Source organism: Curcuma longa, chromosome 1, assembly GCF_044706935.1.
Source record: "Curcuma longa cultivar G26 ecotype Majalengka, Jawa Barat chromosome 1, ITB_CL_G26_1.1, whole genome shotgun sequence".
NCBI classification, from domain to species: Eukaryota; Viridiplantae; Streptophyta; class Magnoliopsida; order Zingiberales; family Zingiberaceae; genus Curcuma; species Curcuma longa.
This window is the reverse complement of record NC_133861.1, coordinates 10,948,842-10,961,962: the sequence shown is the minus strand read 5'-3', so window position 1 is coordinate 10,961,962 and position 13,121 is coordinate 10,948,842. Positions and strand designations below refer to the sequence as shown.

At 33.0% G+C, this 13,121-nt stretch overlaps 2 protein-coding genes across 2 annotated transcripts; both read right to left on the bottom strand.

Annotated features, from left to right (window-relative positions):
- Window positions 1-372: 372 nt before the first annotated feature.
- LOC141832067 (uncharacterized) lies at window positions 373-5,961 on the bottom strand. The gene is made up of 8 exons (XM_074719545.1): window positions 5,609-5,961; window positions 2,674-2,821; window positions 2,445-2,595; window positions 1,643-1,768; window positions 1,481-1,561; window positions 1,196-1,388; window positions 850-1,117; window positions 373-774 (listed from the first exon to the last, which is right to left on the bottom strand). Exons 1-8 carry the CDS (start codon window positions 5,837-5,839, stop codon window positions 533-535), a joined length of 1,440 nt encoding a protein of 479 aa, XP_074575646.1. The 5' UTR covers window positions 5,840-5,961; the 3' UTR covers window positions 373-532.
- A 3,350-nt stretch (window positions 5,962-9,311) lies between these two features.
- LOC141842191 (ethylene-responsive transcription factor 1-like) lies at window positions 9,312-11,594 on the bottom strand. Its single transcript, XM_074730419.1, has 3 exons — window positions 11,268-11,594; window positions 9,587-10,492; window positions 9,312-9,489 (listed from the first exon to the last, which is right to left on the bottom strand). Exons 1-2 carry the CDS (start codon window positions 11,506-11,508, stop codon window positions 9,630-9,632), a joined length of 1,104 nt encoding a protein of 367 aa, XP_074586520.1. The 5' UTR covers window positions 11,509-11,594; the 3' UTR covers window positions 9,312-9,489; window positions 9,587-9,629.
- Window positions 11,595-13,121: the final 1,527 nt, after the last annotated feature.

The window sequence follows — 13,121 nt, the reverse complement described above, 5'->3', positions numbered from 1 at the left end:
GCTGATACATCACTGCACACACATATCAAAGTTCTATTCACAATCACGTAAGATAAACAACCTCATTTTGTTTCAAAAAAATTGTAAGTAACATTGCAAATGACACTAGTAAAAAAAACTCCAAATAAAACTAAACCAACTTTGATCAAACTATATGCCCACGTATCTGTTAAACAAATAACCTGGAAAATCTCAAGACAGTCAAAAAGAAAAGGTTAAAGAAACTAGCAAATTGACAATCTGTTTGAAAACTGAAATTAAAAAATAAAAAATCCATCTTACCCTTCTTTCGGTCTTGCAATATGACTTCTGTAAAAAATATGATAAGTTAAATAAATCATGATGTTAGAGTGGAATGGGTAACAAAAGACATCATCAAACTCTGCAATGGATTACATCTGCTCCACAAAGATGCAAACAAATACAAGGACGCTGTCAAAGCATACCTCACAAGGGAAGAATTTGAATTTAAGATCTCAGAATGTGTTCAATATATTACAGCTAGGCAACAATCCTAGGAACTTACAGGCAACTAATTTGACCATACATGTATCAAACCTTGCTTGTTGCCTGTGTAAATTTCATTCCTATCCTCGTCAAAAAATAGTGCTGTCACATCTTCAAGTGCTTCTCTGACAGTGCTTCTGATCAAAGATCTACCTGTGTCACCTCTTTTGCGAGGACTGATCTGAACTGCAGGATCAGAAGCAGATATTTTGGCTATGCACTTGCCAGTCAGGATGTTGCTCATGTTGATGGAACCAACGGTCGAGACTAAAAAACACATAACAGGTTTACTAACATCGAATTTCCTATAGCAACAATGTTAATGAAGAAAATTGAAGATACCTTCTCCATCATTGCCATGCCCCTCTTCAGCCTTACAATATGAAATTATCAGATCTTGATCACTAGTTATGTAAATATTATTTGTGTTGCAATCTGGATGCCACAGCAAATGATCTTCAAAAGAGGTGACTAGCTGACCACGGAAATTCCAAACAGCAATTGTCCTATTTCGGAATGTTAGGAAAAGATGATTCTCATACAGAAAGATAAAAGCTGATGGTGTCATAAACTCTGTCCTGCTAACCTCTGTAATCTCTGAATTTCTCACCTGCTCAATGGAATGAAGATTTTAGCTTGTTAGAGGTCAGCACTATTCTAGGGTTAAAAGCAGAATAGAGAAACTCACATCAAAAATCTGTAGATTCTCATTTTCCTGCTTAACGAGAAGCTTCTCATTGAATTGCTCAATAAAATCAACCTTCTTGCTCCGGTGTAACAAGTGTTTAAACGATTTCAACACAGTTCCATCCTCAATTGAGAGTATCTTTAATGGAACGCAATGAGGTTCTCTATTGAATATTAACAGCATTATTCCTGGGCTGAATCAATTTACAACATAATAAGATTTTAAGCCTGAATTGCCATAATCCTTAAATGAACACTAATAGTCAAAAATAACGGGAAATAGAACCTGATCTTGATCTCCTGGACATTCTTATCTGAAATTGCATAAAGAAATGAGTAGTTCTTGAGATCAAAAACCTTGTAGATGCTACAAATATAGTGTCAGTTATCAGAATAATTATTAGAATTTTGTATCACAGATAGAACACGCATCAAACACACTGCTTACCCATCTTGTGCTGAGTAAGTTAGGATCTTGCCATTTACATCATCAAATTCGACAAAGCCTGGCCATTTAAGAGATTCACTTTCAAAAAGTGGGAATCCAGCATCTAATTGGTTCCTTTTAATGTATCTGTCAATAAATAAGTTAAAGCATCAACTGTAACACTCAATTTTTAAAACATGATCAGTATAAGATGCTGCTAAGCACTAAATAGCATTCTACCAATAGCAGAACAAATAAGAATGAAAAAGTACTCTGTAGGAAACATTTGAAAATGAGAAAAACCATAACTTGACAGCATGCAGGAAGAGAAAGAGAGGGAAATCAATAGGTTTGTCACAGTTGGCAGTGATTGCACAATAAAGGTGCATGCCTAAATCATCTACTTCAAACAGAATAAAAAGAATTCTATTTAATTATCAAACTGTAACGTATTGAATAATAACTCTTAACATGCTTGCCAATTATGTTTAGAACATGAAATGTTACAGTGAGTTATAAATTGTAGATCACGAAGGATTTGCTTGAAAATTACAAAAGTAAAATAAAAAGATTGCTACCATGCTTAGCGTAGTTTTCTACATGGAGAATATAAGAAACAATGCAATAACCTTTTAACGATATAATACAAGTACTAAAGTACATTGATATCAATTCATAAAGGAATATATATATATATATATATATATATATATATTTTTTTAACTGACTCAAGAATAAAGACTATTACTATTTTATAGTGGAGGAAAGATTCACAGCAAACACGTTCTCAAAGCAAACTGATTGAATGAATCATGACCCCTACCCAATTGGAGTTGTCCTGCACTTCAACGAACTGAAATTATCTGATGCATATACTGAGACTGTAATAAGGGAGTCATTGTTCTTGTTATAAAAAAGGCTCCTAATCACTTCATCTGGGCTTATATTCAAGCAGCAAATCCTTTTGTTAGTTGCTGACAAAGGAAACAAAGTCATTATCATTATCATGAAGAAGAAACGAAAGTAAGATCCTTGTGCAAATCAAGGCTTACTTCGGCTAAAAGCAGCACACAGTCCAGATTGTGCAAGGGCAAATATAATATCTTTTGCTGAAACAATCTCAATAATTTTTGATCTCTTTTTAAGAAATTGCAATTTTACAAACCAGTTAACATTGTTATCATAAGTATCAAACTCCTCCTGCACCGCAAAAAACTGATTTCAGTACCAAAATAAAAAAATCTGCTAAAATAATATAATATTATATAACAAGTTGACATAATTATCATCACATAATCAGCATGGCAAATTTTATCTCTCCATTTAAGTCTGCAAGACTATGTCATTAATAAATGATAGCATCCAAATTAACTAAATCCTTTTTTATTGCAAAGCTAGAGTTTTTACAATCTACCTTTTCTCCTTCCACTTTCAACTTTAATCAGTCCAACCTATCTAAGTTTAGAAATATTTGATGTGGTTGCACATGTCCATATCAACTCAACTTATTATTCCATCACCAATTGCAACTACACCTAATAGCACTCGGTCAGTGACCTTTTTTATTTTATTTTTTCTGATAATCTCACACATTGATCAAAGCATTCTTATACCTGCAATATTAATTTTTATATGTATTATTTACTATTGTCCAACACTATGATTCATAACTATGACTAGCCATATGATAATATTAAAAGAACTTTCTTTTACCTTAAGGGTCACACAAAGCTCTAAAAGCCTTTTTTTCTATTTCCACCACCCACACTATATCCTATTAACAATATACTCATCAATATCTTTCTTGGTGAAATATCTATAAAAAATTCATATCCATCCATCTTAAGTCCTTAACTGTTGTCTTGACACTTCATATATTTTGTTTTAGTTATATTTAAAACTTCATGATTCTAAAGACTTGTTTGGTTCATGAAATATTTTTTAATTATCAGTTTGCAATTTTTAGAAAATAAGAAAAATTCATTTCAAATTAGAAACAAAAAATAAATAATTCATCAGATCATTCATCTCTAATAAATTTAAATAAATGTGTAAGAAAAAACAATTTTTAATATATGCATTTTATTTCTCTTTTCAACTTTCAAATTTTATTTTCTAAGAAACAGAAAAATTTTACAAAATTTCCTCAACCAAAGTTCACCAAAACGATCATGAAATGTAACTCAATTTGACAAATGGTATGTGTAACTCAAATTTGACAAATGGTATGTGACTATTTATAGTAAATGATAGATATCAAGCTCATCCAACTATTAATTTGGCAGTTTGTCTATTTCTTTCGAGAAACACAGTTAAGACAAATTTATACATGAGACACATGTTGATTTAAGCAAAAAAAATTACATTAACTATAGAATATTGCTAAATACATGTTGATGTATCTCATGGACTAAATGAATACAACATATAAGATTATGTCCTTATATACTCCTCCAAGACACTTTGCATTTACTCCATTTATTAATCTCATACAGTGAAAAAATGATAATAATCATTCTAATGATCATTTTCTCTTCATTAAACAACAATGCAATTTTCATATAGAGGGATTTGTTATCTCATGGGAGACATTAACACTTCCATCTTTATATATTGTTTTTCTCAGAAAATACTCCTTCGGAGTTGATCCAACACTCAAACCCACACATTCACAAATTCTCACATCAAGGGTATATCGTAAAGACAATGTTTCCTTATTCATTGGAAAGGACACCCAGAGAAAACAAATGACAGTGAGGCAAATTCTTCAGCTCCTTGAATACAAGTCTATTCACCAATATTATTGACAAAAAGCAATTTTAATTGAATCTTATACAAAATCAACATTTGTAACTTTCATTATTTTACTATCACGGATTGTGTCCAATTAAAAAATTGGCTGAAACCAAAGACACACTAAGATGGTAAAACAAAGCTACCTGACCCAATAACCTAGAAATCTGTGAAACTGACTCAAACATTGTGACTGAAAATTCTCAAAGCCATCTAAACTAAAATACATTATTTCCTCTTTCCACAATGTGAATCTAATCAAACATCACAATATCAACCATTAAAACAGACACTCTTTGTTCAAGACCAACACAATCCTTAATCATCCAAGTAATATGTGTTGTTATAAGTTGTAGCGGTCTCACCCTTCATTATGCATCTTTCACCATCCACTGAAAATCTTCTGCTGTTATAAGGTCCCTCACCACATTTGCACAATTATTATGGTTCACTAACAATGCTACTTCCCAACACGATAAGCAACTTCTGAATAAACTGAATGCTTAAAGCAAAGCAGGAAAAAACTGCTAGAGTCAACAATATAAGCATCATCATGGGTAATTAATGTATCGCTTATTTGTCCACATTGTTTTATCTAGTGATTACTTGCAAAAATTTCATTAAAGCCAAACCAGTATCACTCTCCTGTGTTGGGACTAACATCCAAGAAAATATTTCTCTTACCACCCTACAAAGAGAGAAAAACCTAGGCCATGTTTTCACCCTGCTAGTACCAGAAATTTTTACAAAGATCGAAAAGACAAACCTAAGTGACAAGCTTTATATGCAAGAAAAATATTTATAAATAACCCTATTACTCGATGTTCACAGAAAAAAGATCAGGGTCATGTGATCACTAGAGAATATATTTTGCAGGCTAACCAAAATTCTTCACAGAAAAATAATATCCAGAAAGGCCTACGCATCTTATCTAAATGCAACCATTAGGCATTAACAGTCACATTGAAGTTTATCAATCTATAAGTTGAATCTCAATATCCCATCGACAGATTTCGCCCTCGATGTTAAGGTGGAGTATAAAAGAAAAAATAATAACCCTCATGAGGCAAGAAACTATTACGGATCACCGGACTCCAAGGCTCAAGATTAAACATTTAGTCAACAATGTCAGAGCAATAAAACAAAAAAATCGAACCCAAAGCCACAAATGGAAATGAGGAAGGCTGGACTAGCCTGGAGCTGGAAGTTGCGGAACTTCTCGGCGGCATCGGAGGAGGAGCAGCGGGCCATGCGGGGGTGGCCGCCGATCTCGCGGCACAGCAGCTTCCGGACGGAGTTGGTGCAGTCCAACTGCCTCCGGCGCTTCCGGGCGTCGGAAGAGCCGGAGCCGCCGGCTTCAATGCCATGCTTTTTGGCTCTCACGCGGAAGCGCACCCGAACGGGCGTCTTCTTGTGATTCTCCATCCCCCGCCCTCCGTGGAATCCTACTCGATGTAACGAGAGGAGACGAAGAAGAGGGAGACGGTAGGGGTGGAGTGGATCGCTAGGGTTAGGGTTCGGGGAGAACCATGGACAAGAAAGGGAGGCGAAAAAGTGCTGCCCTCTCTCACCCTTTTTGGACGGAGGCCACTCGAATAATATATATTATTGATCAGATCTGGCTTCAGGTTTCAAATTTTGAATCGGAGTGTCAATTTAAGTCTTAAGCAATACTTTTGCAGTCAAAAACAGTATATTTTATAATCAAAGAAATAAATATTTAAGTCATTAAATATAATTAATTTAATATTTCTAAATTAACGATTAAAACTTTTGAATTGATTTTTTTTCATTTTTTAAATATTTAAAATTAAAACGACACCTTTATATTATTTTTATAAAAAAAATATGTTAAAAAAGCAATAGATCTTTATTTATTTTTAAAATACTCTTATTTCAATATTATTACAACAATTTTAGTTAAATAATTTTAATCAAAATTACTTCACTATTTATTAAAATTATTTTAATATTAATTAAAACATTTTAATTCAAATAAGAGTATTTTAATTTGATTAAAATTATCTAATATTCTTATACATTTTTTTAATTAAAATTACCATCATGCAAGTAATTTTATCAAAATTGATATAAGTAGGTGAACAATTGATTAATAATTGAATCAGCCGAACCAATTAAATTAAAATTAAATAAATTTAAAAAAAAATTGGATCGATTTTTTTAAATTAAATATATTTAATCGATTAATTCGATCAATAACTAAAATAATCTATTTTTTTTAGAATGAAGTTATCGGAGAGAGGTAGAATCACGAAATCATGATTTTAAAGTCACAATTTAGAGTCATGATTGATAAAACATAGATTAAATCAGTCAAAATTTAAAATAATCGATTTAACCGAAAATTTAATTATTTTGATTTTTAATCGATTTAATTGATATTTTATCAATTCAATTTTTCAATTTTTATATAAAAATTCCATCAATTCGGTGAGGTAAAAAAAATAATTTACTCAATTTCGATTTAAACCGTTCGATTATTACAATCTCTTCTTCAAATTTAGAAAACATAAATAAATTATTTTTTTAGTAACTCTAGCATATTTTCCTCTGAATTTTATTGTTTTGAATTCCAAAATTAAGACTCACTTAACTCTATTTATATCAATTTGAACCACAACTAAGGACTATGTTTTGAGAAAAAAGATATTAAATAGGCGTATATTTCTGTAACTCCATGACATAATTGATGGAATTAAAATAGTAGAATAAAAAAATTCCCCATTTATTTATTTTTGTTGATCCACATTCAAATTTTAATTATAGTATTTTAGTAAAAATTATTCCACGTTATAATAAATAAAAATAAAATTTTAAATAACATAGCATTTTACGGTTTTTCATTATATTAGAATACTTTTGATTATAGTAAAATAAAGATTATTTTTTATTTTTACCTTATTTTCTAATTTATTTTTTGTTGCATGATAAAAATAAAAAAATAAGTATATAAAAAATTAAATTTTTGTTTAATAAGTTTTTATTTTTTTATAATCATGTATAAAAAAAGTTTATATCAAATTCTATTAAATTAATCTATCATATTTCATGTCTTTGTAAATATGTATGCAAAAATTTTCTCATTCTATATACAAATTATATGGCGTTCTAATAGGATGCAAATGCTTGATTCCCTCGTCGTTATTGATTGTGACAATGCATGATCATTATGTAGGTGTTATAAAAAGGATATATTTTTTTTATCAATTGTGAACACGGTGTTTTATGTTGATTTTTTTATCCAAAAAAATCCCTTTTATAATTACCTAACTATCATTCATTATATTATTTTCATTATTATTTCTTTTTTATATTTTCCATCTAAATTTTGAATCGAAGACATATTATAACAATTACAAAATCATAGTTACTACACAGTTGTAACAACTACGATTTCATAACTGTTACAACTGTGAATAATTATATAAGCTTTGAGATACTATAACTTTTATCTCGGATTGAATCACAGGATGTACAATATATCAAATCGAAGTTTGTTGAGAGATCTATATTATGAGGTATAACCTATAATGACTCATAATTTCATAGCTGCTATAATTGTTGTAGTTGTAGCAGTTATGAAATTGTATTGCTACATGTGACAACTCAATAATTGTAATTATGAAATCATACCAGTTATAACGCATCTAATTAATTAAGAATTTACATGAAAAATATAAATAAGATAATAATGAGAAAAATAATAAAGAATAATTATATTATTTTATATGAGATGAGATATCTTTTGCATAAAAAATAAAAAAGACATCTTCATTTTTACCCTTACCCTTTATAAATTAACAGCAACTCGATACAGATAAATTGGTGCCCAGGAAAAGGTGTTTATCGAATGCGAGATGATAAATGTTTAAGTATTCTCGGTGCAAATCTTTTGGTATTCAAAGTCTTCAACTGCAATTGGTCGAACAAGTTGTCTCTATACTCCAAAGCTAAGATTCTAACATCCGATTCAAAGCGAATCTTTTGTGTATGGTGAGGAATGACTCTTCATCGTATTCAAAGGTTGAATGCTAACACAATTGATCGCTATTGATTGGAAGATGACTCTTTTCTCATCTACATTTGATCTCCTTTACAAGTCCACATTCAATCAATCATACCTCATTCTATTTTGGACTCTGTCAGAATTTTGCTTTACGATTCAAGTTTCTCATTTTACTTTTCTGGTTCGTTTAGTCGTCTTATTTGACCGCTCTAATTAGTTGAAAATGGGGTTCACGTAAATTAACACAGGGCTACAATCACACTCCAGTCGACTATAAGAGCCACAAGGAGACGATGTAAGACTACCCTTTGCAAGAGCCGTGCCTCAATAGTGGACTGATGCCGTGAACTACTCTCAAATTCCCTTCTTTTTTTTTTTTTTTTTGAAGCATTCAAAAGTGGAATGGTAAAAAAACCAAAACCAAAGGAGATTTTAATTAAGTCCATAAGATTAAAGAGAAGAAGAAGAAGATCAATAATAATGTGTTTACAGTCTTTGATGACTTGGTCCCCGTTGGAAGTAACTTCAACTAAAAGACATATTTAACAATAGTGTAATGGCACATCTTTTGTAGTGTGTATTTGCAACTTGCTATTTTTCTGAAGCAAGTGGAGCTGGGCGTGGCTCAGAGCATCTCCTATGGAGCCATTTTAAATAAAAAAACTTAAGTCTCCGTTTCATCGTCACATCTTATAGTTGCCTAAGTATATCAGATGACAAGAGAGAAGGTTACTTAGGTCAGGTAAACTCTATATATAATAGTAATTCTTCTCCTTATTCCTGCATGCTACCTTTGCATCTAACAATGATCATGAGAGGCCAATCTATTTGGTTTTGCATTAATTCCAACCTTGAGGAGAAAACAATGAGTAATAAAAAAGCACAAAGCAATCTGATTGAAAAACATTTCTCAAACAAGAACTTATATGAAGGACAGTTTGGAAGGCAGCAATAAATTGCTACTCCTGAATATTATTTTGCATACAGAAACTTTGACAACACACGAACAATTCTGGCAGTCGGTAACCCGACGTTAACAATATAGTTCCTGAAGAAATGAATAAGTGAAAAGAGAATCAGTTTAACCACCCAAATATGTTATATATAGCAGGAAAGGGAATAAAAAAAATTATAAGAAATCTTACTTCTCTCTTAAAAACTTAACACCAATAGCCAGGATGAGGTCATTCAGTAGACACTGTCTTCCAGAGGCAGGTCATCGAAGCTCCATAGGTTCACAGCATTCAAATCATCTTGTGCCAATTCACCACCAAATAGACAGTCAATCGGCAAGTCATCACTTCCTTCAATGTAAGGAAATTGCAAGAATTTCAGATATGGGTCATAAGGCACCCAGTCTTCAGGGAGTTTAAATTCGGAGGCTGCCTCTGTGGACACTTCCAATCCATAATTGTTATTGAAATCTTTCAGAGGGTTATCATCAACCAGTAATTCAGTTTCATTGCCTTTGTTCGCTGAGGGAGCATGAACAGATATGATCTCTGAGGTTTTCGTCTCATTATCCCATACCCACTCTGGATGACCAAATGAGTTGCTATCTTCCTCAGAAAGGAATTTCAGAGTTTCGCATGATTCAGAAGGTTGTTTCATCAAAGCAGGGTTCAAGTAATCAGGTTTAGTTAGCCCCTTCTCTTCAAAGAGGTCAATTGTAGAATAGAAAGATTCTTGGTGGTTAATGTAGTTGGACGCTTTCAGTTTGTGCTTTTCTATCATACTAGATGCCGGTGCTCTTGCAGAAGTAGATTTTGATGCACACTTTTGGCGACCAGAGTTTACTGCAGTAGGGAAATTCACCTTAGCTTTTTTGCCACGGATGCGATGAGCTTCAGCATCATAAGCTCTTGCAGCCTCTTCAGCTGAGTTGAATGTCCCGAGCCAAACACGGACACCTTTGCTAGGATCTCTGATTTCTGCAGCCCATTTGCCCCATGGTCGCTGGCGTATTCCTCGGAATTGATTCTTTCTCTTCCTTTTAACTGACTTAGTTGCTGGTCCATCATAATCTCTTGACTTTAGGGTGGTTAAACCATCTGCAGTAACAAAACAAGAAATCAACAGCCAAAGAAAGAAAATATGGTTTTGCCTTGGAAAAATATCAAATTATTCATATATTTCCATTCCAAACACATCTATAAAATACAAACAGACAAGTAATCGCTCTCCTACATGCCAAAACTCATCATTCATAAATTATCAGATTAGTGGAGAATAGCAAACATGAGATATTTTTCCCCACAAACCACAGTCATCTCCTTGCGACGTTGGTTCCAACAAATTTCATTAACTTCGATTTCGTACTAGCATGAAGCAAACAATTATATCTTCCTCCATGTAATAGAACAGTAGTGATCCTACAAGATCCTTACATCCTTTTAGTTCCATAACCCAGACAAAGAGCATAAAAGCATAAAACTTAAAAATAATTTCCAATTAGATCATCACCAAAATTTATACAGACCTTCCAAGAAATCTGCAAAACATGATCCCAATAAGCTATGAGAAAAATCATAAGGCAAACGTTGACTTGCTGCCAAGGGGGAAAAAAGAGGATATTTTAGGTATTGAATTCAACTTCGATCAACTCAAGAAGGATCCCTAGTTATTCTTCCATTTTTTTACGTTAAATAATTGTTTCTAAATTCTAATTGAAAAATAAACTCCATAAACCTTACTTCTTATAAATCAGATAGCCATGGAAGCATAGAAACTATCGAAGAAGAGATCATCTATAACTAGAAGATAGACAGCAAAACAACCTTTTTGAAGGAGTAAAATTGCAAGTTTTTGACAGATGTGCTTGATTACCTAGCGAGAAAGGGGACTTCGATCCGAAGGGCTTGAAATCGATCTCCTCGTCTTCCTCGTGATCATCGAACTCATCCTCCTCCGAATCATTGAACTCCTCGAAGTCCGCCTCGAAGTCATCCTCCAGCTCCACCCTCCGGTGCTTCCCTCTCTTCTTTCTCCCGCCGGGCCACAGGTACTCCGCTGTGACCCGCGGCGCTGCCGCCGGTATGAGGTCGGAGATGATCGCTCCTCCGCACATCGTTGCACTCCTCAAAGACTCCTTTTTCCTGGGATCTGCAGGGGAAAAGAAAGCTTTTGCTTGGACAAGGAAGGGGCTGGGGAGGAATATTTATGCTATGCTAAAGAGTTTGTTAGGGAAGTAGATGATTGGTTAAAATAATGACAATTGGGATGGTGGAAAATATTTTTTTGCAGTGAAAATGAAAATAATTTTAAATTTTAAATTTAATCACATAATTTTCAAACTAGTAATTTTTGTCATTTAAGTACTAGAGATTCAACTTTTAAAATGGATTAATCCATTCATTCAACTCTATGAAAAATTTTTCATCGATCATTAAAGTAAATGGACTATAACAACTAGATAGCTAACATCGTAATGGAGAGACGACTACATCGTTCGTGGTTGCCATAACTGACAATAGGTTCTGGAGAGACGACTACATCGTTCGTGGTTGCCATAACTGACAATAGGTTCTATAACTGATAAATAACACGATCCCGACAAGTAAATACGGAAGTAGCTTCCTTTTATTCTTTCTAAGAATTCGTTTAGGTTTTCAATACTTTTCTACGACTTATAAGTATAGAAAGAATTTTATCGGATATCTTTGGCATCCTTTGACGTGTGTTGGCAAGAATCACTTAAGTTGTGAGTCCAACTCTGAGACAAATTTTGAACGGGTCATCTAGAAAACAATATTAATTTTAACTAATTTAGTTGTATTTTTAGTATTTTTTTGCATAAAAGACATCGTTTTGATAATAACCAAAATAAAAGGCCTGATTTTCATTTTTACCGTTATATTTTTATTTAAGGAAGTCTAGTGATTGTAGTTTTGTTTGGTAGTGATAGAAAAGAAGGGAAGGATGGATGATTGAGGATAAGATTGATCCTTGAGATTGCATCCTTTGAATACTGTCTAATAATTTCAAAGTCTATCTCTTCGCCACCGCGTTTGCCTATTCATTTCTTTGTTATCATCTCTGTCTTTCTCTTTTCTTTTAAAATAATCTAGACTCTAAAGTAAATGAATTAATAACACTTAATCTCTCACTGAGATGACACCCATGCAGTCGAGTAGCTTTAAAACCTCACCGTGACCGTGATATATATATATATATGGGAATATCTTATGCATAACACCTTCCAAATATTTATTAATCGGTAAATACCTAAAATTTTCTTAAATTTCCAAAATACATTTCTTCTAGTTTTGTTTTTTTTATTATTGATTTTCCCTTATATCTTATTAAAATAAGTTTTGACCCACAAAATTTGGTCCTGGAAAATGCACGAGTCAGCGTAGCATGTGCAGTATAGGGGAATGCGACATCACGAGTTGCGCTACTACGCGACACATCTGCCGTTGACTTGACCCGTGCAAGTAAACTGATTCGTGTCATGTGCAGGTTAAACATGGTGCATGGATTCCACTCGTTTCGTCCCATGGACTGACACGACACAGTTGATTCATGCATGTAATCGATCCTCAATATATGGCACCTCCCTAATTTATCGATCCCACACGGAGGACACGAAACACGGACGTGATCCGAGTGAGCGTTATTCACATTTTTTTTTTGTTGCAATGGACCCCACTCGTTTTATTGCATTGCATAATTCCATTT

Bases quoted from the DNA above. Each gene is read 5' to 3' on its own strand.
- LOC141832067 (XM_074719545.1), bottom strand. From the start codon at position 5,839: ATGGAGAATCACAAGAAGACGCCCGTTCGGGTGCGCTTCCGCGTGAGA. The intron at 2,596-2,673 runs GTAAGCCTTGAT...TTCCTTTGTCAG, and splicing joins GTGTGCTGCTTTTAGCCGAA to CAACTAACAAAAGGATTTGC. The intron at 1,118-1,195 runs GTGAGTTTCTCT...TCCATTGAGCAG, and splicing joins AGAATCTACAGATTTTTGAT to GTGAGAAATTCAGAGATTAC.
- LOC141842191 (XM_074730419.1), bottom strand. From the start codon at position 11,508: ATGTGCGGAGGAGCGATCATCTCCGACCTCATACCGGCGGCAGCGCCG. The intron at 10,493-11,267 runs GTAATCAAGCAC...TTGTTACTGCAG, and splicing joins GAAGTCCCCTTTCTCGCTAG to ATGGTTTAACCACCCTAAAG.